The sequence below is a fragment of the Hemiscyllium ocellatum genome, chromosome 15 (genome assembly GCF_020745735.1).
Source record: "Hemiscyllium ocellatum isolate sHemOce1 chromosome 15, sHemOce1.pat.X.cur, whole genome shotgun sequence".
NCBI lineage: Eukaryota > Metazoa > Chordata > Chondrichthyes > Orectolobiformes > Hemiscylliidae > Hemiscyllium > Hemiscyllium ocellatum.
The window spans coordinates 55,750,690-55,778,532 of NC_083415.1; the positions used below are offsets into that span (position 1 = coordinate 55,750,690).

A 27,843-nucleotide genomic window follows, 5' to 3' on the forward strand; every position below is an offset into this window, starting at 1 on the left:
AATGAAAGAGGTTCTTGATCACTGTTTTGAATAGAAATATTATCTTTTGAGACCAATCCTGATCTGAAGACCTTTTTTCATGTTTGAAAAACTTGGTTGAAATGAAGGCACAAGCACCACCCCAAATATTGATTTGTAGGTGGTACATTAATTTTAAAGCTCACTACTCCCATGTGGGAGTCTCTGATTTGAAATCTAGCCTCTGTCGGCAAATGTGCTCAGGCTTTCCGAATCAACTAAATTATGTTGAGAGCTGAACAGAGCACTATGTAAAAGTTAAGGAAATGTTTTCCTCACAGTCATACCTCCTTTCAGCTGAATCAGTACCAATACACTTTTGTAAAGGTGGACCAGTCACTGCAAGACTAACTCTAGTGTAATGGCACAATTCAGAACAAAATTGCAGCAGTGTAAAAAACGTATAGCAATTTTTTTCATTAGATATTGCCATTACCAGGTTGATCAGCCATTTTGTTTACACTGATAATCTAGTATTTTAAGAGTACAGATCTCTAACTTTCTTTTCCAGATGCAACAAAACAATAATTGTTTACAGTTTCATTAAGCTTCTGTAAACTCTGCAAATTGATGAGTAATTTTAAGAAACTTGTTCAGAGTTCATGCAACTTTGGTAGAAAAGGAGGAGAGGAAAGGGACATTTAAAACATAAATCTATGTTCAGTGCACCTTTTATGATTATAGTACACTTTTAAAAAATTTTGTAAATGTGTAAATACTGAAAAAGAATTCTTCTTATTGGATTTCATTTCTAATAATTTAGAAAACTCTTCTAGCTTTCTAAGTTACAAAATTTAGAAATCTAATTTGGCCCCACACTTCTCATGAAATCCTACAACACGGGAGCTATTATCCCTGAGTTGCAGCCTTGAGCAAGTGAATTAGTCTGACTCTCCTGTTCCTTCTCCACAACTCTCAAAAGGTTTTCCTTTGCAAGTCTGAACTTCAGTTCTGTTTTGAACGTTTTAGTGACTCTGGTTTCTTCATCCTTGAGACCGTGAATTCCACGTCATAATTTACTGCAAAAAAAATGAAATTTCATACTGCCTTTGTTCTTCAGCAAATTCGCATAGATAGGTGTTCTCTAGTTAAAGACATTCTTGCCAGTGGAAAGAATTTCTTCCTAATTGCACTTTTCAGAACATCTTCTGATTTGAACACTTCTGTCAAATCACCCTTTAACCTTCACTTTTTCTGCTCTGAAGAGAACACTCCTCTCTCCTCCAGTCTTTCCATAAAACTGAAGTCACATTGAGTCATAGAGTCAGATGGCACGGAAACAGACCATTCGGGTCCAAGTTGTCTATGCCAACCAGATATCCCAATCTATCCTAGTCCCATTTATGAGCCAAATGCTGGCATCCTTCTAATTCTTTCCTATTCATGTATCCACCAAGATGCCTTTTAAATGTTGTAATTGTACCCAGCTCTGGCAGCTTGTTCCATACACACATCACCCTCTGTGTGGAAAAAGTTACCCCTCAGGTCCTTTTCTGCCATCTCAATCCAGATGTTGTTGATCCAATAGAATGGACAGAGGTAACTTGCCTCTTGCTCTTTCTTTGTGCGCTTCAAGTGTTTTGTTCTTTTCTACCTGGTGCTGTTACTAAAAATTGGGAATTACAATAGGGAATTGTGGGTTTAAACAGCTGGTACAATTCATGAATTAGTGTTTGATAACCAAAACAATGTTGTGAAGTATTTTTGTGCATTTTAGTCTTTTTTTTCAAAAAAGAACTGATTCTGATTTGATTACTTATTGTAACATTTGTTGTCATTAGCTTAAAAAGATTGCTTCCCTATCTACTATTTTTATATACTCGTCTCTTGGTAGGTGAGCAGAATACAGAGAAAAAAGAGGCTTTGGAACTTTCAGATACAGGACCACTGCCTACAAGTAAGTCACTTCAGTGTTGTATGAAGATATTGTTTTTAGTTTCTTCCACAATAGTTAGGAGTATTTCAGTTGAAGATGCCTGAACTGAACCTGAGCTCTATTTGGATTCATGACTTTCAAATAGAAGTTGAAATGCACTCCAAAAATATTGTTTTCTATAATATTCTGAAACCAAATTTCTCTTGGTTATCTATTGTTGGCTTTTATGACTTTCCCAATCCTCTGATTTACCACTAATCCTTGCCACATTTGTTTGTTTTTAATTTCATTTTGGTGCTATCCTTACCTTCACTGGTTAACCACGGTCAGTTTGTCCCTATCCTAGAATCCTCCTTCCTCACTGGATATATCTTTGTTGTGAGTCCAAAATGGAGGTTGGTTTAGCTCAATTGGCTCAATATTTACATTGTGAAGCAGTGTGATGCCGACAGTGTGAGGTCAAGCCCCACACAGGCTGAGGTTACCATGAAGGACTCTCCTTCTGAATCTCTGTTCTTGCCTGAGATATGGTGGCCCTCAGGTTAAATATCACCAATCATCTCTGTCTAATGAGAGAACCGCACTACGGTCTGACATGGTGACCTCATATGATTTTGTTAAATGTTTGCTATTGTTTCTCATTTTCTGCTAAACTCCTTTCAGGGTCTGTTCCAGCCAACACTGTCCTCATTTGGATGCAACTATGTTTAGTGCAGCTTTTCCCAAGTTTCTCCCCCTGAAATGAATACTAAATTCTACGTTTTCACTGTTCACTAGGGTCTTTTTCAACTCTGAGATCATTCATTAAGCCTGCCTTATTACACATTACCAGATCCAAAATAGCATGATCCCTGGTTGGATCCACAATGTGCTATTCTCAGCAACTATCTGCAAAAGGCTCTATGGGAAAAAAAATTTCCAGTATCTCTCCACTTTTTTCTATTAGTTTACAAGCAAAGAACAGTAGTTTAAGACAGAATTTAGGTAGCTTTATCACCAGTTTTCTTAGAATTTCAGCATGTTCATACCCTTGAGGTGAAAGGCAAGAGAGTAAACACCCTTGCTCCTCATTTCCGTACTTTAAAAGTTCTGGCTACAAGTATTTAGGATTGTCTGCCATTTTGAAGTAAGCTACATTTTATACAGTGTTCTCTTTTCTCCTAGTTTCTCCCATGTCTCCATCAATTGTTTTTTTTCCTGAATCCAGGCTAGTTAAGTATTGGGACAGTATCTCTGCTGAACTCTGTGCATTGATTCTGCAAATATTGAACTACTATAGCTTTATCCTCCTTGCAGCAGCATAAAGATGTGGCTTGTGTCTTTATTATTTATATTGTTATTCCCTTGAAAGAAAACACTAGAAATTGAGATTAAAATTGTGCATTTGGAGACTTGCTTTGGTATACAGTGAGGTGGAGCAAGCAGCAATACTGTTTCAGCAACTGGCTTCACTGCTGATACTAGCAGGTTCCTATTGAGGAAAAACCTTCTGACACCTTTTCCATCCAGGTATTGTTTTGGTTGAGTAATTAATAACCGTATTTGGTCGTGCAGACCCCATCTTCCTGCCTCCTGCATTTGGCAGGGTGGGCAAGCAGCAGAGGTTAGGAATTGGTTATTTTTAATGTTTGAGACCCATTGGAGTGACTCCTTGATCCCCCTCCTACAATCCTTGCCACCTATGTTGGGGCCATTGTCCTGCTGGCTTGAATAACTAGGGCTGTAGTGAGGGGTTTAAACTAGTTAGAGGGTTTTTGTATGGTTTGGAAAGGAGTTTTACATCATAAAAAGGAAATGGCAGCATTGCAGACCAGCTATTTTGATTTAGAGAAAGCAATGAATAGGGTCAAAGTGGCAAGAAAAGTTTAAAAAGGCATGTTTATTTAAATATGTGTAGTATTCAGATCAAAATAAATGAATTAACAGCACAAATAGAGGTCAATGGGTATGTTCTTGTAATCATGTCTCCATACTAATTACAAGGAGATTAAATCGGGGAACTAAATATTCAGGGGTATGTGACTTCAAAAGGGCAGGCAGGAAGGAAGGAAAGGGTGGTAGGTTACTTTTGGCAGTACTAGACAGAATTATACAGTAGCAAGAAATTATCTTGTATCAAATTATCTTGTAAAATCCATATGGTTGGAGGCTAAAATTAACAAAGGGAAGAAGACACCAATGAGAGTAGTCTACATATCCACTAACAATAACAATTCTGTAGGACAGAATAAATCAGGAGATATTATGGGCATGTAAAAAAAGCCATTACATTAATTGTCTTAGATCTTTATTTAGATTGGGAAAATTAAATAGGCAGTGGTAGCTATGATGAAGGATTGATAGAATTAATTTGTGATAATTTCCGAGAGCAAAGCATTGAGGATTCAACCAGGGATCAGACTATTTGGATCTGAGAATATATAATGAGGCAGCGTTACTTAATGATCTCCAAGTGAAAAATCCCATAGGAAACACTGACCATAAAATTATAGAGATTTGGTACGAGGAGGGCATTTCAAGATGGCAATCTGTAACTAACTGTGTGCCACAGAGATCAGTGCTGGGGAACAATAATTGTAACATATATTAATGATTTAAGAGTCGTGGAGAAGTATAGCACAGAAACAGACCCTTCAGTCCAACTCATCCATGTCAACCAGATATCCCAACCTAGTCTAGTCCCATTTGCCAGCACTTGGCCCATATTCCACTAAATCCGTTCTATTCATATACCCACCCAGATGCTTTTTTAAATGTTGCAATTATACCGGCCTCCACCAGTTCCTCTGGCAGCTCATTCCATACACACATCACTCTCTGCATGAAAATGTTGTCCCTTAGGTCCCTTTTAAATTTTTCTTATCTCACCCGAAACCTATGCCTTCTAGTTCTGGACTCCCACCCCAAGGAAAAGACCTTGTCTGTTTATCCTATCCATGCTCCTCATGATTTTCTAAACCTCTATAAGGTCACCCCTCAGTCTCTGACGCTCCAGGGAAAACAGCATCTGCCTGTAGCTCAAATCCTCCAACCTTGGCAACATGCTTGTACACCTTATCTGAACCCTTTCAAGTTTCACAACATCCTTCCAATAGAAGGGAGACCAGAACTGCACACAATATTCCAAAAGTGGCCTAACCAACACCCTGTACAGCAGCAACATGACCTACCAATTCCAGTGCTCAATGCTCTGTCCAATAAAGAAAAGCATGCCAAACATCGCCTTAACTATCCTATCTACCTGCAACTCCACTTTCAAGGAACTATGAACTTGCACTCCAAGGTCTCTTTGTTCACTTTATTGGAGTACTCATTGGAGTTTAGAGGAATGAGAGGAGACCTTACGTGAAATCTGTATGAGTCTTAGGGAGCTTGACAGACTAGATGTGGAAAAGTTGTTTCCCCTTGTGCATATCCAGGATTAGAGAGCATAAATCTTAGAGTAAGAGGTCACCCATTTAATGCAAAGATAAGATATTTATTTTGAGTCATCAATCTATGGAAACTGGGCTGTTAAGTTTATTCAAGACTGATTGATAGATTTTTCGAGAATCAAGAGTCATGGGGTAAAGGCAGGAAAAAGTAGGGTAGAGGATTATTAGATCAATTGTGATCTTATTGAATGCAGAGTTGGCTTGTTGGGCCAAATAGCTTTTTTCTGCTTCAAAAATTGGGAGTGGATCACAATAAAATTAATACTTCCTACCAAACTCTGCAACAATCTTCTTTTAGTGCATTTATCCATTTCTCAGAAAATCAGTTTATCAGATAATCTGATTTATTGCAAGATTTGCTAATACAGATTAGTCTTGAGCAATTATCTAACTGTAATCAGTTGCTACTTCTGTAATCATAATTTGAGAAATATGGACTGATTGTAAGCTGAACATCAATCCTTCACTGGACTATCTTCCTCATTGCTGCCATCGTGGCTGAGTTCAAAATTGTGCAATGTTCAAAAGGACTATATATATTAAAAAAAGTACATATACAACTGATTTTACACAGTAACTTTTATTCTGCACACAACTGGAGCTCATTGCCAAAGCTGAAACTTCTGTACGTTACTGAGAAAATGCTCCATTTGCATTAGGTTCCATCTTTCAGAAGAGGGTTTAAGCCAAAGTCAACATTATTTGTTCAACTAACAATTCATTCTTCCACTGCCACAAATCAATTAACTGGTCGTTAATATCTTCAGTATTTATTGAGCAAATGTCTTCGCATAACTGTCAGCCAGGATTCGGGTGGGATTTAATAGTGGGACTTGTACTCTTTGAATCCAAGTTGCATCAATGTAATCAATCCCGTCCACTTTGTGGTATAGTCTCTGGGTTGATTGGATAATTCTCCTTATCAGCTGACTCCATTCTGAACAGGAATAGTTGGTATCATTCAGGTTATAAGTTTGTTCGCTGAGCTGCAATCATTGGTATTATTATATGCAGTTGTTTGTTGGGCTATGCTTTATGCTTATTAGCTAAAGTTTTAGTCAGCCATTACAGTGGCTTCACTTCAAGAGTACATGAATGACAGTGAGGCACTTCTGAGGAGTATGATAACTGACATATAAATACAAGTGCATTTGTTTGATTGTTTATGCTGCAAATGTGTTGCTGGTCAAAGCACAGCAGGTTAGGCAGCATCTCAGGAATAGAGAATTCGACGTTTCGAGCATAAGCCCTTCATCAGGAATAAGAGAGAGAGAGCCAAGCAGGCTGAGATAAAAGGTAGGGAGGAGGGACTAGGGGGAGGGGCGATGGAGGTGGGATAGGTGGAAGGAGGTCAAGGTGAGGGTGATAGGCCGGAGTGGGGTGGGGGCGGAGAGGTCAGGAAGAGGATTGCAGGTTAGGAGGGCGGTGCTGAGTTGAGGGAACCGACTGAGACAAGGTGGGGGGAGGGGAAATGAGGAAGCTGGAGAAATCTGAATTCATACCTTGTGGTTGGAGGGTTCCCAGGCGGAAGATGAGGCGCTCCTCCTCCAGCCGTCGTGTAGTTGTGTTCTGCCGGTGGAGGAGTCCAAGGACCTGCATGTCCTTGGTGGAGTGGGAGGGGGAGTTAGTGTTGAGCCACGGGGTGATTGGGTTGGTTGGTTCGGGCGGCCCAGAGGTGTTCTCTGAAGCGTTCCGCAAGTAAGCGGCCTGTTTATGCCCCTCATTCTCTGCTGTTATAAATATTGTAGTGTATGATTATTGCTGTTATTTCCATATCTTCTCTAAGCATATTATTTTATTCTTAGCACCTCAAATTGTCCCAGAACAAGTATCAGCCTGTACAGTACGACAAGGGACCATTGTGAAAAACGGTAGGATAATCGCAACTGAAATATTTAAAATCTCCAATATTTTTCTCACAGGAAGGCATTGGTAATGTCACTAAACTAGTAAACCAGAGACCTAGGTAAATGTTCTGGGGTCATGAGTTTGAATCACACCATGGAAAAAATCTGCAATTACTGTATATACTAGTGTAAAAATCGACCTCATGTCAAGGTCAACCCATTAGTTTTGGCCAAAAAAATCTTGTATTTTCCATTTTATATTGTGGAGAAGTTAACCCTACTATATCGTATTATAAACCTCTTATAAAGGAGACTGCATGTTCCCACTAACTCACTTAAACAAAATTGCAGTTATTCATACTAGTGACTCTACTGATCGCTGTTTGTTTACTATATTGCATCTCTATTCATTCATTTACTCATAACTCTATTCAGCCTATTTTGTTTACTATAGTACGTTTTGATTCATTCCTTCATTCAGACTGGTACTAAGTCTATCAGTACTTATTGCACTTTGTTCACTATACATCTAAAAGCTAATATCGTTAAAATGTTAATCATTTTAATTGTGTTGTATCTGAATAAAAGTGAGGTATATTAGCCTCATATATATTTAACTCTTTGCCAAATTTGTTAATGTTGCTGAGGTTCATTACATATGAGAGTAAATGGGAGGGAAATGGAAGAATTTGGCAGGAAAGTTAAAGACACATACACATTCAGAATTTAATAAATGTTTCATTTTAAGTGTGCCATTATACCAGGCCATGACAATGTTGAACAGCGTGATTTTGTAGGATTTCAATGAATCTTTGACACGTTAAATTTTTTTGTCAGTATGTATAAATAAAATTTACTACCAGTAATTCACTCTGGTTTCTCTTGCTTTTACCCGATAATCACCTTTACTGGAATTCATTGTGTATTTCTTTTTTACCTGGGATTAGTTGAGCAAACAAATCGACTTCTGCTAATAATACAGTATTTCGAACTGCAGCGTGAATTTCAGCTTTTCAAAACTAGTGCCCATGTAATGCTCAACCATATAAATTGAACATTTAAATATAGTCTAAAAAATTCGACACTTATACGAGTATATATGGTTAAAGCCATTCTAATAGTGGTAACCATTATCAATCATTGTTTTTAAAAGCAGGTCTGGTTCATTAATATTCGTTAGAACAAAGAACAAAGAAAATTACAGCACAGAAACAGGTCCTTCGGCCCTCCAACCCTGCCCCATCCTGATCCTCTATCTAAACCTGTCACCTATTTTCTAAGGCTCTGTATCCCTCTGCTCTCTGCCCATTCACATATCTGTCTGGATACATCTTAAATGACACTGTAGTGCCTGCCTCTACCACTTCAGCTGGCAATGCGTTCCAGGCACCCACCACACTCTGTGTAAAGAACTTTCCACGCATATCTCTCTCAAACTTTTCCCCTCTCATCTTGAGTAATTGAGTCCCCCATTCTGGGAAAAAATTTCTTGCTGTCCACCCTGTCTATACCTAACATAATTTTGTAGACCTCAATCAGGTGCTCCCCTCAACCTCTGTCTTTCTAATAAAAATAATCCTAATCTACTCAACCTCTCTTCATAGTTTGCACTCTCGTTACCAAGAACATCTTGGTGAACCTCCTCTGTACTCTCTCCAAAACATCCACATCCTTTTGATAATGTGGCGACCAGAATTGTACATAATATTCCAAATATGGCCAAACCAAAGTCCTATACAACTGTAACATGACCTGCCAAGTCTTGTACTCAATACCACAATGAAGGAAAGCATGCCGTATGCTGCCTTGACTGTTCTATCGACCTGCGTTGCCATCTTCAGGGTACAATGGACCTGAATACCCAGATCTCTCTGTCCATCAATTTTCCCCAGGGCTTTTCCATTTACTGCATAGTTCACGCTTGAATTGGATCTTCCAAAATGCATAACCTCATATTTGCCCGGATTGAACGCCATCTGCCATTTCTCTGCCCAACTCTCCAATCTATCTATATTCTGCTGCATTCTCTGACTGTCTTCTTCACAATCTGCTACTCCACCAATCTTAGTGTCTTCTGCAAACTTGCTAATCAGACCACCTATACCTTTATGTATATTACAAACAACAGTGGTCCCAGCACAGATCCCTGTGGAACACAATTGATCACAGTTCTCCATTTTGAGAAACTCTCTTCCACTACTACTCTGTGTCCTGCTGCCCAGCCAGTTCCATATCCATCTAGCTAGTACACCCTGAACACCATGTGACTTCACTTTCTCCATCAGCCTCTCATGCGGAACCTTATACATGAACTTCAGTAAGGTGTTTGATATGACATCTACAGCCCTCATCAATTTATTCCCTCATCAATCAACTTTGTCACTTCCTCAAATAATTCTATTAAGTTGGTAAGACATGACCTTGCCTGCACAAAACAAAAGTTTAAAGAAGGAAATTTGTCATCCTAACCTGTTGTGGCTTACATTTTACTGCAGACTCCTAGCAATGTGGCTGACTCATTACTGCCCTCTGTAATGGCTAAGCAAGCCACTCAGCTCACAGGCAATTGGGAATGGGCAACAAATGCTGGATCTGCCAAGGAGACCTCCACATCTCACACAAGAATAGAAAACATTCACTTAATTCTAACAATGATGCAATCTTAGCAGCTCGCCATTTCATTGTACTATTTATGTTAATCAACAGAACTGATGTAGTGATTTATTTAACAGTGAGGTACAGGTGCCTCCAAAGACACACATGACAATTTCTCTGAAAGCCTAGTGGTATGGTCACCTTCTCTGAGCTATGTAAACACATAAAATACTAGGATTCATCCCTGTTCAGGGTTAACTTAGTTAATCCTAGCTAAGGCATCAGTAGGGCACTGAAATTATATTATTGGTCATCTCCATAGCCAAAAGCAAAACAATTACATATACAAAGTGCACGTTATCAAATTGCTATGTGATAATGTAAAACTTCAGTTTTGTTAAAACATTTTATCAAAGCTTTTCATCTTGCTTGCAAAAGGTCAATTGATAAAACAGTATCTATTCTGTATGAAAGGAGAGTACTAATTAGTTTTATGTAAAATCTGGCAGTGAATAGATGACTTGTTCTAACTATCATCTCCTGAGCATTTTCTCTTTACTGCTGTCCTTTTTATTATGTCAGGGGTGTTAGTTTTGAATCGGAGATAGCAGTCTAACCTCCGTCAGTATGTCATTGTTTCCAATCTTCCTCTAAAGTGTTGAGTGCACAACATTATGCAACACATCTATATAGGTCTGAAGGAGAATTTCACTACTGAAGGTCCTGTCTTTGAAGTGAGAAATTAAGCTAGTGTCGCACTTACCTTCTTTGGTAAACTTAAAAGATTCTGTGGCATACCTCGAAGGTGAGCAGTTATTTTCTAGTGGCCTAGAAAATATTTATTCCCTGCTCAATATCGCTAAAAGTAATTTTTGGATAATTTACTTCATTGATTATGGGATCTGTAGTTGTCTCTATGTCTATACTTCCAGCATATTGCTGTGACCTGAGCTTGTGCAATGTAAATGTGTTGGTTCATTCTCGCGTATCTTTCCTCGTGAGCAGAATAAGTAGGTCTCAGCTACAAATGTATTATGCACCTTTACCTTGTTTTCGCTAATTAATTTATGGGCTTTCTTGTGCAGGAGAAGACTTTAATATTGGAAGTGAAACAGGTCAGAGGTAGGTTTTTACTGTCGGTATTAGTCATTTCATTTTTTATCAAGGGCAGAGGTACCATTATCCTTTTGTTAACACTCAATTTGTAGTTCCACTTTAACTTGGTGATTAAAAGATTTTATTGTAGAGAGAGATGGTTTAAATTTCCTTCATGAATTACCAGCACTAATTTTGGTGCAGATTAAGCTAGGGCTTTCCTAGATTAATTGGCTTCCAAGTTTTTGCGCATAACTTTTCTGCAACATTATTAGGGGGAAACTTAAGGTGAGAATCACGGGTATGAACAGTTCATTACCATTTTACTGTATTGAGTTGGCACGTCAGCTTGATTTGATGGAATGCACATCATCTTCAAATTTGTGTTTTACTTTAATTTTTATTTTCAAGAAGATTTTTTTTGTGGGTCCGATGATAATTGTTCCTAAAATATCAAGCTCCACACTTACTGCTATGTCTGTGCATCATTTTGGAATCTCTTCGAAAAGATCTTAATTTCAAAATCAAAATTTGTTTGACCCTCTTCCCACACCCCCACCCCCCTCACAACCACCCCAAACATTTTAATATTTTAATTCTTTATTCCCCTGTCAGCAGGGGCAGACCATAAGAAACAATCTCTCCTCCCCCAGCCTAAAGGTCTCCTTATAACTAATCCTCCTTTTATGAGAGGAACTGACTACCTTCAACCTGTGTAACTTTGATTGAGAGTTTACCAAAATTGACTGTAGCTGTGTGTTGGATTGTTTTAAATATTTTTCCCATTTTCATTTGACTCGTTTGCTTGCTAAATCTAAACACTAGCTTCTTGCGAAAAAAAAAGAACTTCGATCCTCACTGGGCACATACTCTGACTGAGTCAAAGGATGTGATGATTAGAGTTCTGGTTTTGCAATAGGGATGAATCTGACATAAATGGTTTTATGTAAAACGATCTGTCAAATATCTTTCCCCCAAACCGAGAAATGGAGAGGCTTCGCAAAGCAATCAAAAGGGGACTGCCCTGTCAGCATATTGAGATGCCTGGCTTGAGTTTGAATTCCTCTGTCGCGGGCAGTTGTTTTCAGTTGTAACTTTATTTTATGCTAAAGGTTGCTCTCTTTTGCTTTTTCACCAAGTATTGGCTAAAATTGTTGAAGGGATCTTGACTTAAATTAGCCCTGAGATTGCAAGGTGATTTTTAATTGTTTTTAAGACTGACGGGAAGCAACAGTTCATTAGAAGTGTATTTTAATAAAAGGTGGAAATAATGCTCACTTTTATATTTTATTGGCAGTGAAGCAAAGAACAATCTAGAAAAATCAAAAAGTCCCAGTAGAAGAAATATAAAGGCTGAAAAGGAGAGTGAGGAATCTTCATCCCTTCAGGAGTCTTCTGAAAATGGACAGCGGAAAAGACCTTCACGACCAGGGTCTTCAACAGGGACAACAAAAGGTGGAGCTCAGCTTCTTTTAGTGGTTTATATGGTGGCTACTCTGACTGACTGACTGACTGTCATTTCATAAAATTAAGATGGATGGTATCTTCCCTTTTTATTTAAACAAATTTCTTCAGAAAAATTAACAAATTTTGTCAGGGATTTGCCAATGAATATTCAGGCTTGGGGGATGACCTTTGTACCACCAGATGGTTACGGGTTCTGTTGCTGTCTTATGGCATACTTGATCACACAGTCCATTAAGTCCTAGTTCAAGTTTTAGTCTCTAAGTCACCAGTTGGAGCTCTGCAGTTGACCTTAATCCCTCATAACCTCACCCACTTCCAGGGTTGGGGGGGGATGGTGGAGGGGAGGGAAGGATCAGCTGGGATCCTCTGTAACCAGTGACCTTTTCAAGAAATTCATGTGTGTAAATATTATGATCTGTTATTAGTATTAGAGCCTTCTCCAGTAGGCCACTAATGTCTTCCTCTATTTAGGTTCTCAATTAAGTAATAGGTTTTGTAGAGATATTGCATAGCACCTTTCACAACCAGTGGATGTCCCACAGCACCTTACAGCAGATGAAGGGCATTTTGAAATTATTGTAAACTTCTCAGGTGACTTAGTTCCATCTTGTGTCAGCATGGCTTGGAAAGGAAGGAAAGTGGGGAAACTGGGTCTTGAGTACCAAGCTATCATTTAATTCCCTGAAGCAGTCTCTGGTGAAAGTTGTTCATCTTGCAAAACCAAAACTGGATAGGAAGACTGGATCAGGACACTTTGGAGTCATGTTAGTTCAACTTCGAACGAACTATTCAGTGAGAGTATACAATTTTCGCATCAGTGAAGTGTTAAAACACTTTGATGTGAGGAACAGGGCATTGTATCCTGTGGAGAAGTGTTTACCATACAAATGTTAATAGTTACACGTGTAAATATAGATGTTTTATTTCTTTCACGTGAGTGCAGCTCAACGACAGTCCCTTGGCACTCTGATTATATTGGTGGGCTTTCAATACTCTGTACCCTTGACAAAGTGAGGAGACAGGCCCAAGGTCTGTCTCCATAATTGAGGAATGGAGATTGGTGCCAGCTGGGTAAGTTTAATCTGAACCACATGTTGACCAGTTTGTCTAACCAGTCTCCATATGTATGTAGATACACTCTGCACTGGGGCAAAGCTTGTATAACTTCCTGGTGAGAACTTCAACAGTGAAAAGTGGAATGGGAAACGAGAGCATCTTTTGAGGCAGAGGAATGAGTGGAGGAACTTTAGTATTTAGTCAATTATTGACTCATGATGGTTACAGAAAAGCACTCCTGAACTGTTCTCATTTATCAAAGCTGTGCCCTACTGCTTTAGAACTTGTAAATAAAACAAAAACGGTCTCTTCATGGTGCCAAATGGACCAAAAGTAAGAATTCTGTGTGACGTTTTATGGCAGTTAGCAAAGGGCATAATCCTATTGCTCAGTGTTTCTTGAACTCTGATGGGAATATGGTTTTTGGGATACCTTCGGCAGGCGGCCACTTCTTTTGTGCAAAATTGAGTAATAGTGTTGGTAAGCACTTTGACAATGGGGTTATTCCTAATTTAAAGACAGCAATTTCTCCTCCCACATGGCTGAAGATGCCCTCCAACGCATCTCAGCCACATCCCGCACCTCCACCCTCGAACATCTCACTCCAACTGCAACAAGGACAGAGCTCCCGGTCCTCACCTTCCACCTCACCAACCTCCGCATAAATTGCATCATCCACTAACATTTCAGCCACTTCCAAACGGACCCCAACACCAGGGATATATTTCCCTCCCCGCCCCTATCCCCTTTCCACAAAGACTGTGTTCCCTCTGCGACTACTCGGTCAGGTCCATGCCCCCCAATAACCCACCCTCTCTCCTGTCACCTTCCCCTGCCACTGCAGGAATTGCAAAACCTATGCCCATACCTTCCTGCTCACCTCCATCCAAGGCCCCAAAGGAGCCTTCCACATCCATCAAAGTTTCAACTGCACTTCCACACGTCATTTATTGTATCCATTGCTCCCGATGTGGTCTCCTCTATATTGGGGAGACCGGACACCTTCTCACAGTGCGCTTCAGAGAACATCCCATCGCCCCGTGGCCAAACATTTCACCTCCCCATCCCACTCTGCTGAGGACATGCAGGCCCTTGGCCGCCTCCCCCACCACTCCTTCACCACCTGACGGCTGGAGAAAGAAAGCTCCATCTTTCGCCAAGGCATCAGTGTGGACTTCACCAGTTTCGTCATTTTCCCTAGACCCCACCTTACCGTAGTTCCAACCTTTCAGCTCAGCACCAACCTCATGACCTGTCCCACCTTTTCAATCTACCTTCCCACCTATCTGCTCCACCCTCTTCTCTGACCTATCACCTTTTACCCCCACCTGCATCCACCTATCGCACTCTCAGCTACCTTCCACACCCCCCCCCCCACCATATCTCTCCTCTCCCAAGTCAGCCTCATTCCTGATGATGGGATTTTGCCCGAAATGTTGATTTTTTCCTGCTCCTTGGATGCTACCTGACCTGCTGTGCTTTTCCAGCACCACTCTAATTTTAAGTCATTCCATCTTCACCCATTATACGCATAGTGTGTGTTCTAACAGATCTTGCAAACCCTATGGGTCTTCCTTTTAGGCAAATCATCATGTTTGGTCCAAGCAGGGGAGAGGCCAGTTATTACAATAGTCACACTTATGAGCATCGTGTGAAATGGTTTCTGAGATTTCAGTGTTTCGTGCCTTTTGTGTGGAGCTCCTCTCGTAGTAATGTAACTGTCAAATATTTAACCTGTTTCCACCTTGGACTAAAATGCAGATGTACATTGGGTACTGCCTTTACTAATTAAATAATCTCAGAATATCTACATTTTTTCAAAGAAACATGCTTATCTTTTTTCACTCCTTTTTCTCCTAGATACCAGCACAGGCACCAGCCCTACACAAACAAAACGAAGAAAATCCAAATGAAATCTCTCCTGTATACGTGTGAAGTGTAAATGTTTGTGAATTTAATTAATTTTTTCCAGGCTACTTTTCTAGCATGAACTTGTGTATAGAAAACTGTTTTAATATTTGTCCCACTGCAATGTGACTTTAAAAAAAAAATTCTTTATATTCTTAAACTGTTTAACAAGGTAAAAACCTGTCATACAGTCAGTTTAAAAAAAAAACCTTCCAGAATGTAAGTGTACTGGTAATTTCTGTTGCAAAGCTAAAGTAAATTGCCAGTTTTTGTCACTGTCATAAATCTTGTTAGAATGTAGTATCTTGTTTTTAATTGGTATTTCTGATTGTTGAAGTGAGTGTTTTAAGTCTTAAGTACTGTATGTGAGTATTTGTATCAGGGTGCAATGAACCCATCTCCACTGGATAGTTAAGTCCAAATTATATCCCTTTCCAGTTAGTCTGTGCAGTTATTTCACTTCAGTGAAAGCAAAATACAGTAGATGTTGAAAACCTGAAACAAACCAACAACACTGAAGAAACTCAGCAAGGCTGGCAACATCTGTGGAGAGAAAAATTCAACATTAAGTTTGGTGTGACGTTTCTTCATTCCAACCTCGAAACATTAACTCTGTTTTTCTCTCCCAAAGACTTGCTGAGTTTCTGCAGTACTTTTGCTTATTTCACTTCCGTTACATGCTCATGTACATTAGTACTCAACCTGTATCTATTCAGGGAAGGGAGAAAGGTGTAAAATAGTGAATGATGAAAATCTGAAATAAAAACAGAAAATGCAGGAAAAATACCCAGCTGGGTTTTACAAAATGTCTCAATACAATATAACTGCCTCTCTTTCTGCAAACGTTGCCTGACCATTTCCAGCGTTTTCTGTCTTTATTTAAAGAAGCAACCACGTGGCTGGACTGCAATCTGGTGTTTGAAGAGCCAACCAATTCTAGCAAATTTCAGTGCCACTTTGTCACAGGCATTGAGGTTGAAGTAGCATTGCAGACTGCGCTTTATGTGGAAATAGTTAGTATGAGTAATCGCTCCTGCAATGTCTGCCATCGAACATTACATTATGATCTAACACTAGGTGCAAAAAGCAATTGAAATTAGTTCCGGTGGTGACTGAATTAATGGCTATTAGGTAAGAAAACAAATAATAATTTAGACTCCCCAACAATTCAACAGCAGTACGGTGTTTCTATGCAGTCATGGAAACTCCAATGCTTATCCATTTTCAACAAGACATAAGCTAGGAGTGTAGTGGAATACCATCCACAAATGTACAATGTCTGCCTGATTGACATCTTAGAATATGTATGTCAGAGTGAATATTTGTTACTATACATTAACCCTCAATGTACTGCAGTAAAATCAGCCAAGTTCCTTGGTGCTAGCTGTAACTCCAACCAGGAGCGTGCTTTCCCCACCTTAGCCTTAATTTTACGAGGACCACATAATCGCTACATTCAAGAGTGATCTGTCAGTTTTTCAGTCCTTGCTTGGGCCAAAACAGCAAATGAAGGCTGGAGCTAAGTGCAATAAGGAACCATAGAATCAGAGTACAGAAGACACCCTTCAGCTAATGAAAACTACTCAAATCTACACCAGTCTTACACAGTTGAATGTTATGACGTTAAGTGCTCATCTTTTAAAAGGTTGAGAGATTTCCTGCCCTCACAGCCAGTGCATTCCAGATTCCCACCACCCTCAGTGAAAAATTCAAGTTGCCTCTAAACCTGTCTTTCACCTTTATTTATGACCTTTCAAAAGGGAACAGCTGCTGTCTATACATGATAGATGAACACCAACTAGCCACAAAAAGACATGACCCTCTCTCACTAGTATCGTCACACACAGGTGAGGAAGGACACCACTGCGACTGGGACAACACATCCATCCTAGGACAAACCAAACAAAGGCACACACAAGAATTCATAAAAGCAAGGCATTCCAACTAGACCTCTAATCAACAAGCCCATCAACCACCCCCTGAGAAATAGGAACAGGAAGTAACCACCACAGGAAATGACATCACCAACCCAAACAAATAGAAAGCAGGAATTTTCAGCATTGCTTCGCATGAGGTCCACTGAAGATGTTACCTAGTAAGGTAACAACACGTCTGGAAATGAACCTTTCAGCTCAGCAAGCAAACCTACATCCAAAACCTCAACCAGAGTTACAAATCTTCTCAAAACATGCTGTCTATCCACTCCATCTATGACCCTCTTAATTTAAGTCAATTCAATTCAATTAGGTCAATACTGTCTGCTTTAAAGAAAACAATTCAAGCTTTCGCTGCTTCTTCATAGTTAAGGCGCTTTATCCTAGTCAACATCCTCGTGGATCCTCCTTTGCGTCCCCTCCAGTGCAATCTCATCCTTCCACTCATATGCTGACTAGACTATAGTATAGTGAGTTCTGATAAGATTACATGATAATGGAACTGCTACATCATGTGGTAAGAAAATTGTGCAATAGCCACACCATTTAAACTAATGAGGCCAGAATCTCATTATAACAGCACAGGTAAGGAAAGTTGGTGTTCTACAACTATCTTTAATTGCATTAAAGTCGATTCATGCTGAAGAAAGACATTGTAGGGATTTTATGCTGCAGTCTACATTGACCCTCTGAAGAGTATCCCACCCAAACCCATTCCTCTACATTTACCCCATCCCTCATACCGCCACTGCCACTCCCCCCCCCCCCCCCTTTTTATCTTCTATATCACTCATAGAAGTGACCAAACACAAAAAAAACTGCAAAAAGAAAATGTAGGGTAGGCAGCAGCTATGTAGACTATTTCAGATCTGTGATCTTAGAACAGGGAATAGTTAGAGATAATAACTTTTAAGCACAGAGTAGGTGGGATACAGTCAGATCTGTGAAAGGGTGGAAGATGGAGATTGAATGACAGCAGAGTTAATCCTCCAGCAGTGTATCTCTGCATCAGTGCTGCCAAACTTGAGTTTTTCCAGCATTTTGTCTATATCAGATTTCCATAGCAGCAGGATGCTCCGGTTTGATTGGGTTTTGCTAGGATGTCTTGGCTCCAAACTGACCATTGATGAGCAAGATATTGGTGAACATGTTGCTTAGTATAGACTATTATGGTGGACATTCGGTCACGATGGAAGGTTTGAAAGATCAGAATATAAAGAATTAGGAAATTATTCAAATATTAGTGAGCAGCCGGAGGTAGAGAGCTTTCAAGAGAAGTTAAACCACTCACTACAGCAGACAGAGGCTATAGAACAAAAAGGAGAGTGAGCCTATTCTGCAAAGAAATAAGGCACAGGAACGGAGGGATGAAAATGTGCTCGAGATCTAGGATTACTCTGTCAGGAAGGGATATTTCATCACAGAAGCCCTACAACGGGGAAACAGGCCCTTCCCCCCCAATAAGTCCACACACCCTCTAAAGAGCATCCCAACCAGACCCATTCCCCTACCCTATTACTCTACATTTCCCATGACGAATGCACCTAGCTTACACATCCCTGAACATGATGGGCAATTTAGCATGGCCAGTTCACCTAACCTGCACATTTTTGGACGGGGGGGGGGGGGGGGGGGGGGGGAGAGAAGAGGAAACCCACACAGACACTGGGAGAATGTGTAAACTCCACACAGCTGCCAGAGGCTGGAATTGAACCAGAGTTCCTGGTGCTGCAAGGCGGCAGTGCCAACCACCATGCTGCCCATTTGGAACAGGTATAAGAGGTATAAGCAGCAAGAGTCTTTTGGGGATAACTGTGCTGCCCTGTATATTCATCACCACCAGGGATTACAGCCTATTAGGCTGGTAGAGGCAGAAATGATCAGATCCTGACTGGGTTACTATGGAGGGCTGCCACATGTTATGACAAAATCTTTCAACCTAGACTAGGAAACTGTTTTGCATTGTAAAAGCGTAAATATTAAACCCCAAATTAACTTAAACTATCAGGAAAAAAGGTATCCCTATTGCAACCTGTAAGAGAAAAAAAGCCATGAGCAAGAATTTGTGCATCATTCATGATTTCTTGTAGCCAGTGTTGGGAACATTGTTTTAATTCAAGTATCTTGAATCAACCTGTTCAGGCAGGTTACGGCACACTTCTGGAACAGTTCTAACTTGAATTCAGACCTCCTAGCTCAGAGGTAGGGAGTGTACCATAGGAGTACATAATGTGTGCAGTATGCTAAATGGCTTCCTAATATAAAGTAACAAGTATAAACCTGGTGATTCAAGGAAAGTCTTGTATGACTACAGCTGAATCATTTTTTAAAAATTATAGTATGTACAATTGAGCTGCGCTTGGCCAAATTTCACAAATTATTTCCATTAATATTCAATATGATACTGACTAAAATAATGTTATTTACAGGACTTTAATGTGTTGTGGGTGTGGAGAATTATAACATCGTCAAAATGCTACAAAATAAATCATGAAAGTGAAAGACTCAGGACAACACTTTTGGAAAAAAGTGAACTTTTATGAAAATAATGAAATTCCCACAGTCAAGTGGCTACAACAGTATTAATGTAAGCAGTAATACCACACCCATCATCCAGTTATAGATTTCACACTTCCAAGAATTAAAAAATTAATGAAAGACTAAAAGGAAAACAAGCTGCCTCTTTTTGCATAGGACTTTACTGTTGCTACTCAAGTCTCCATTTCTTTTTAAAGATATATGTACACAATTTAAAAACCCATCAAACCATCTCCAAAGTGAAAGGCACATACACAGTCAACTCAATACATGATGAGGGGTAAGTTACTCATGAAAACAAGTTTTCTAATTTTAAATATTTTGTACATTATCTGGTAACACACTACAGTATACACCAGGAATTGTAATTAGAACAAGAAATCAGTTATCATCTGGTGTTATTAAAAAATGTGGCCTGCTCACTATAGCTGCTCAGTAGAATATGCAAAATCATTTATAATACAACTACAAATTATTTTTAAAAAAAACACCATTTAGTACTATGTTTCACCCTAATATGCAGTGTGTAACCTGGCAATGCCCAGTAGATGGTGCATGAAACAAAATTGCAATTAGATTTAGAATTGTATTTTCTAATCCTGTAGCTGTGCAACATTAATGAGGGAAACAAAGAGGAAGAATGTTAAGCAGACTTCCTTGGGAAAAATATTGACCTTATAGAAAGCAAGCAAGAGACTGGAACTAAACTAGGTAGCCCATCTGGCAAAAATATTAAGATAAGTGTGATGGATTAAAATGTCCCATTTCCATGCTGTAATCTCAGATTTAGAAATTACTCTCTGCTTCTGAAATTCAGCATTTTTTTGCTTTTAAAATTGAATAATCTAACTATTTGCAGACCGACAAATTTGGAGAGGGCGGGGTGGGAACATAGCAAGGAATGCCATTTGTACATTCACTGAACTTCACCAGAAGAGTATTGCTTTAGAAGTCCAGGCTAAGAATATTTTTCAAATGTGACACAAAGCACTTAACATTGTACATCAAGACATATTCAAACACACATTAATTCCTTAAATGAGAAGGAGTCTGGGGATCAGACAAAGTTCCCAGAAAGATTACAATTCAAGAATTTGTGAAAAGATAGATTCTTAAGTAGATGAAACAGCTGCAGGATACACAAAAGTATTTTGAAAAATTAGACCAGGCCCTGCATTAAATTAAAAATTTATCAATGTAAAAGATGATAGAGGCTTGTCTGTTGAAAATGTTCAAGTACTAAAGAAATCATTACATTTCCATACGACAGAGTGGATAAAATTATCCTAAGTGTGAATTCTCAAAACACCATAGATGAAGAATTCCAATATTATAGTAGACTAAGTTGCTTCATTTGAAAGAAAGCAGTCTTCATGCAGAGAGTAGTGACTTTTTTTTGTAAAAGTTACTTTATTATCCACCCTGAAATTGTAATGAACAGAAACCAGAAAAAGATCAAACTAAGTAGGCACCAAAGCCTCAGAAGCTTTATCTTGTTTTTGAATTAAAAAAAAGCACGCACTGCATTGTGACGTATTATCCCTGAGAGAGTCTGCACTGTCCAGAAAGGAAAATTGTGGCTCACATATCACATATATCCTTAAATAAATCAAACAAAACATACATCAGCAGAACACTCTCATTCCAGTCACTGACAAGCAATTCTACTTCAGAATACTGATTTCAATAGCACAGCATATACTTCAAAATATTCTTTTCCATTTAACATATAATACTGTCCACAAACGTATGTGTTTTCAGTTACAAAATAAAGTTATTTTTGTCAGTCAGCACCACACTTGTTGATCCAGAAGTTAGACTATAGTGTCATGACTTTCTTTTATAGAAAGGCATTCAGTACAAGTTAGTCACTAGATATAAATTGCTGTTGAAAGCCCCAGTTACACTAGTGCAAGTACAGTGCAGTGTGTATATTTACCAAAGCATCTTACAAAACAACTTATACAAATAGTAACAAGCATTTTTCCCAAATTGGCAATTAGATTTTTCTGTGCACTTTCCCCCTCCTCTTCCCAACCCTCCAGTCATCTGTTAACTCAAAACTGGAAGAAAGTAACCCTCGAGGTGGAAAGGAATTGTGGGCTGTGTCACTAGTTGCTCAGAGAGACGATGATAGGTTGAACAACTTCCTTCTGCACCTTTACAATTCTGCAATTAGTACGATAGGAGCTTCAAAGTGAATTAAGGTGGAGATGGATCTGGTTGTTAAGTAGCTACAGTAGTGAGATTAAAAAAGGGACCAAAGACTGATCTAGTTAGTTAGGAAAGGGAGATACAGTTGTTCACAAAAGAAACAAATTCCTGAAAGTGCACAGCAATTTGATCAGCACCCAAAAGAGGCAAAGGGTTCAGTACATGATGAGTGAGATGTAGCTGCAGTAGTAATGTCACTAGACTAGTAATCCGGAGTCTTGAGCTAATGTTTTGGGGACACAGGCTCAAATCCTAAACATAAAAGCTTGAGGAATTTGAATTCAATTAATAAATCTGGAGTTAAAAGCTGGTCTTGGTACACATGACCATGACATGTTTCACAAATGTCTTATAAATGTCTTTTAAAGAAGGGCATTTGCCATCCTTAACCAGTCTGGCGTGAATCTAGACCAACAATGTGGGAGACTCTGAATTGCTCTAGCAAGTTCATTAGTTCACAGAGTCATAGAAATGTACTTCGGTCCAACTCGTCTATGCCGACCAGATATCCTAACCTAATCTAGTCCCATTTGGCCCATATCCCTCTAAACATTTCCTATTCATATACCTATCCAGGTGCCTGTTAAATGTTATAATTGTACCAGCCACCACCACCACCTCCCTCTGGCAATTAAGGATGGGCAAAAATGTTCGCCTCGACAGTGACACGAACACCGCGCACCCCCCACACACACCTCCCCCCCCCCAAAAAAAATCCCATGGAAGAATAAAGAAAAATCTCCCATGTTTTAAGTAAATTTCAAATGTTACACACTCACTTTTTGTACAAAGTTTACATAAATTTGAGAGGAATCGCAGCAAATGTAAAGTTTAAAATAATTCTTTTTCTCAGTTCATTCTTTCTTGGAACCAAGCTCCGATGTCTGTTTTAGGAAAATAGGGGTTACATTTTCCAGTGAATATGACTGGAAATAAATCCATCGTAAAAGCTACGTCGCCCAGCGATTAAAAGTAAAAACACGTTTGCAAGTAACAGTGGCGAAATATGTTGTATGATCCACTGTTGCAGTGCGAACATTACTAATCAAGTTCAGGCAATTTCCCACATGAAAAGCTCCATGTCAGAGCAGATTAAAAAGTATAAAAACAAGGACAGGTTAATAGTTCACACTTCTGAGCAAGAGCCAGAGATTTTTCCCGGGCAGGATTGACTGGTACGAGAAATCATAGTTTGAAGATATTAGGAGGAAGGTATAAAGGAGACAAAGGTAGGTTCTTTACGCAGAGAGTTGTGAATGCATGGAATGTGTTGCTAGCGGCGGTGGTGGAAGCAGAGTCATTGGGGACATTTAAGTGACTGCTGGACATGCACATGGATAGCAGCGAGCTGAGGGGTGTGTAGGTTAAGTTACTATATTTTGCTTTAGGATTAAATCTTGGCACAACATCGTGGGCCAAAGGGCCTGTTCTGTGCTGTACTTTTCTATGTTCTTCTATAAAAGTGAATTAACTGATTTTTGCATGAAAAGGTCATTTGAACAAATCTGAGAGGGGCAACAGGACAGGGGAGATGAAATGCCCTCAAAGATTAGGAATGGAGGATAGAAATCATGAATCCATTCTCTCCCATTTAAAGACACAAAATCAGTTTGAACATGAGTGCCTCACATTTTCAACCTGGAGAAAGAGGAAATCAGTGAATCAAAATTAGTCCTACAGAAAATTCTCATTTTTATAAAGGAAGTACATAAAGTAATCACTTTCCAGTACTAATATAACTTTTGGAAAAAAACTTTTCACATTTATACATTGGCAAGGCTGTTTTTGGTGTCCAACCCTCGCCTTAATGGCTTGATGTGGTGGTAATGGAAGCGCTAGAAGTTTCTGGATTGGAATTCTACTCTAGACAATTATCTGGCTTGTTGGATGGCAATTGAGAAATCAGGGTCATCAAGAGTCATTACTGGTTGCTCAGTTCAGTCCAGTCTGTCTGTCTCACCAGACAGTCACCAACTGCCTCCCCCCAAATTCCCTGTAGCCCTGACAGACTATTTCCCTCAATTTTCTATTCAATTTCATTTTGAAATAATTTACCTCCAATGCCGACCTGACTAGGTAAAAATAGCAGAGTTTCTTCCTGAAAAGAACATTAAGTGAACTAATTGGGTTTCTAAAACAATAATGACAATTTTAAGCTCAATTTTACAGGTACCAGTTTTTCATTGGCAAGTTTTTATTTTAATAAAGTGAATTCAAAATCTTGTAAGGCTATGATTGAACAGTAACAAATCACTGTACCATTGTCTTATGAAATTAGTTACCTGGAGACATTCTTAAAAATTAATAAAAGATCAATATCTAACATTTTCTTTGTTAAACAGTTACTTTTAGTAAGTGATTTTCCTGCATTTTAAAACAGGATAAATACACAAATGCCTCTCAAATTTATGCAGATGGAGTAAAGCTTTCCAAATATTGATTTAAAATGAACTAGATTTTAAGAAGCAATAAATCTCTCTGCTGCTTCCCTCCTTAATTAATTAATTTAACCAAGTCTGACCTGACACTTGGAGTAAGCAGGAAGGCTGAAAGGGAAGCATCAAATAGAGGTTCACCAACTGTATAGGCACTTGCTTCCCTCTTCCTTCCCCAAAATCTGGCAAATTCACTTAACCCACACTAATCTCCTTCAGATTAAAACCCTTCCAATGAAAACATTACATGGTTGAAACAAAGTCAACGCCTTACCCTAAGGTCACCTTGACCCCAGGGTCATCACTTCAGCCAAACCCCAGCTATGACCTAAACCAGATTGGTCATCAAGGCCAAGACAGTGAAATATGCAAAGGAGACCAGTAGAGTCTTGGTGACCAGTGTAAACAAGGTTAGAGCACCTGGCACCAAAGGCCAGTGCCAACAATAAACAAGGGATCAAAAAAGTAAAGTTAATTGTACCATTTTGGTTATTACAGCGTCAAGGACCAGGAATTCAGCAGGTATTTAAAAAAAATAACAATTGCTGATACTACCCAGTGAGATGATCTCTCAAACAAACAGTTCTTTACACACTAGTGTAATGTACAAAGTAAGGACCACAGCATCTATTCAATCCTGAGGGCTCTTGTGACAGTGATAGTGTCCCTACTTCTGAGGCAGGAGACCCAGGAACAAGTCCCATCTGTTGCAGCAGTGTATTAACATCTCTGAAGCAATGGATTTAGAAAAAGAAATCTATGTAATCCCAAGGATTCTTCAAGTGATGATTGTGACGTTGAATGGGACGGAAAATTGGTGACTCCTGTGGTTTTGAGAAGTTTTTTTTCTGACCCAAACCTTTCCAACTTTGCCAGGCAAATGCAGTAGCATCCTCATTATGGACTGATGCAAATTGTTAACAGGTTAATATGTTAACAGCGTCATCGCTTCCTTCCATTCCCCCACCACACCATTCAATTAATAAACGCAAACACTGCACCACAATGACCACAAAGTGAGTGTAACTGAGGCTTAAATAGAAAGGACCCGATACATCTAAAACAAAGCAATGAAGACACAGGAAAGGAGGAGTAAAAATTAAAGAAAAAAAAAGGTCCCAGATGATGTGTCCCAGTCGCAGAACGGAACGACTTTTATTTTGGAAAGCTACTCTTAGAAGCCAGCTCAAGTTCAAAATCTGTGCAGCGAGTTGCACAGTGTGTCCAAACCCATTGCTAAATGTTGTCTCTCTGAGCCCTTCCTTCCTTCTGCCGTTGATGTTTGTTTCACTCTCTCCCGCTGCCCCTGGATGGTTTAGTGGTTATATTGGCGACGGCATGGCTGGTACACAAAGCTGCTGTGGTGTTTGACTCGGTGGAAGCGGCTCTCCTTGACCAGGTTCTGCCTCTGTATGTGGTTACGGCTCAGCTGGCGTCGCTCTGCCCGCTGCTTGGCTCGCTGGATCCGACGGACCTGACTCGCCTTCTCCAGGATACCGCCAGCTCGACCCGCAACGGCTGCCGGAGCTGGAGCAGCCCAACGTTCCACCCTGTGCTGAGCGGTGTTCCTACAAAAGATGGAAAAGAACATGGATTTTACCCTCTTGGAAACACTCCCGACAACCAATGAACATCCCAGCATACAGAGTGGGCATTTAAACCATTTACAAATCAGCGACGATATAACCAAGCTCAACGAAAGCTGGAGAGCATCTCATTTTCCACCTAGACACTTTACAGCATCTAGGACACAATATGGATATTAACATCAAGAGGTGACCTCTATCCTCCAATTTGCCGATGGCCCAGCCATGTTTTGGTGACCAATTGGTTTTGCTCTCAGGAAAATACCCACTTTGATTACCCATTTGGTTCACTAATATCGTTTAGGGAAGGAAACTGCTGTCCTTACCCAGTTACTTGTGCACTTGACCCCAGAGCAATGTGGTGGACTTCTAACTGCTCTCTGGGCAGTCAAGAATGGGCCATAAATGCTGGCCTGACCAGAAACACATTCTGTGAATGTTGGGAAAAAAAGCACATAGTTCCCTCCTCACCCCTATCTGCTTTCTGTAAAGACTGTTCCCTCTGCGGCACCCTCTAACAATCCACCCTCCCCTCTCAGCACTTTCCCCTGCCACTGCAGGAATTGCAAAACCTGCGCCAACACCTCCCCACTTCACCTCCGTCCAAGGCCCCAAAGGAGCCTTCTACCTCCATCAAAGTTTTGCCCGCACTTCCACACACATTTCCTGTATTCATTGCTCCCAATGCAGTCTCCTCTACACTGGGGAGACAGGACACCTACTTGCAGAGCGCTTCAGAAAACATCTCTGGGACAGCCACACCAATTAACTCCACCACCCCATGGGCAAACATTTCATCTTCCTTCCCCACCACCCCCCACCCACCCACTCTGCTGAGGACATGCAGGTCCTGGGCCTCCTCCATCACCACTCCCTCACCACCTGAAGCATGGAGGAAGAACGCCTGATCTTCTGCCTTGGGACCCTCAGTTACTGTCAGACCTAAGGAGTTTCCCCAGCATTTTTAAATTTCAGACATCCAGTATCCACAGTATTTTTCTTTTATATACTTTGCGATGTTTTTGCTTACAATTCCATTAACCTTTATTAATTTGTATTAATTAAACCTTGAAAAAGTCTACCTTGTTAAACATTTTGCATCAAGTCTCCAGGTAAAAAATGAGGTCTGCAGATGCTGGAGATCACAGCTGAAAATGTGTTGCTGGTTAAAGCACAGCAGGTTAGGCAGCATCCAAGGAACAGGAAATTCGACGTTTTGGGCATAAGCCCTTCATCAGGAATGAGGAGAGTGTGCCAAGCAGGCTAAGATAAAAGGTAGGGAGGAGGGACTTGGGGGAGGGGCGATGGAGACGTGATAGGAGGAAGGAGGTCAAGGTGAGGGTGATAGGCCGGAGTGGGGTGGGGGCGGAGAGGTCAGGAAGAGGATTGCAGGTTAGGAGGGCGGTGCTGAGTTGAGGGAACCGACTGAGACAAGTTGGGGGGGGGGGGGGGGGGGGGGGGGAGGGAAAATGAAGAAACTGGAGAAATCTGAGTTCATTCCTTGTGGTTGGAGGGTTCCCAGGCGGAAGATGAGGCGCTCCTCCTCCAGCCGTCGTGTTGTTATGTTCTGCCGGTGGAGGAGTCCAAGGACCTGCACATCCTCGGTGGAGTGGGAGGGAGAGTTAAAGTGTGGAGCCATGGGGTGATTGGGTTGGTTGGTCCGGGCGTCCCAGAGGTGTTCTCTGAAGCGTTCCGCAAGTAGGCGGCCAGTCTCCCCAATATAGAGGAGGCCGCATCGGGTGCAGCGGATGCAATAGATGATGTGTGTGGAGGTATAGGTGAACTTGTGGCGGATATGGAAGGATCCCTTGGGGCCTTGGAGGGAAGTGAGGGAGGAGGT

The 27,843-nt window shown here is 40.2% G+C and overlaps 2 protein-coding genes across 6 annotated transcripts in view; one reads left to right on the top strand and one right to left on the bottom strand.

Moving 5' to 3' along the window:
* ncoa6 (nuclear receptor coactivator 6) overlaps positions 1 to 16,423 on the top strand; it is a 54,965-nt gene extending 38,542 nt beyond the window's left edge. For 2 of the 3 annotated variants that reach the window (XM_060836497.1, XM_060836498.1), the window contains exons 11-15: positions 1,853 to 1,915; positions 7,134 to 7,199; positions 10,856 to 10,892; positions 12,163 to 12,320; positions 15,249 to 16,422. In XM_060836497.1, the coding sequence (XP_060692480.1) occupies positions 1,853 to 1,915; positions 7,134 to 7,199; positions 10,856 to 10,892; positions 12,163 to 12,320; positions 15,249 to 15,301 (377 nt within the window). In that variant the 3' untranslated portion in view covers positions 15,302 to 16,422. Of the gene's footprint in view, positions 1 to 1,852; positions 1,916 to 7,133; positions 7,200 to 10,855; positions 10,893 to 12,162; positions 12,321 to 15,248 lie in introns of all 3 variants that reach the window. The other variant, XM_060836499.1, reaches the window with a different exon arrangement.
* Positions 16,424 to 24,373: 7,950 nt separating this feature from the next.
* Positions 24,374 to 27,843, bottom strand: part of LOC132822792 (tumor protein p53-inducible nuclear protein 2) — a 48,338-nt gene continuing 44,868 nt past the window's right edge. For all 3 annotated transcript variants that reach the window (XM_060836143.1, XM_060836139.1, XM_060836140.1), the window contains exon 4: positions 24,374 to 25,985. In XM_060836143.1, the coding sequence (XP_060692126.1) occupies positions 25,733 to 25,985 (253 nt within the window). In that variant the 3' untranslated portion in view covers positions 24,374 to 25,732. The remainder of the gene's footprint in view (positions 25,986 to 27,843) is intronic.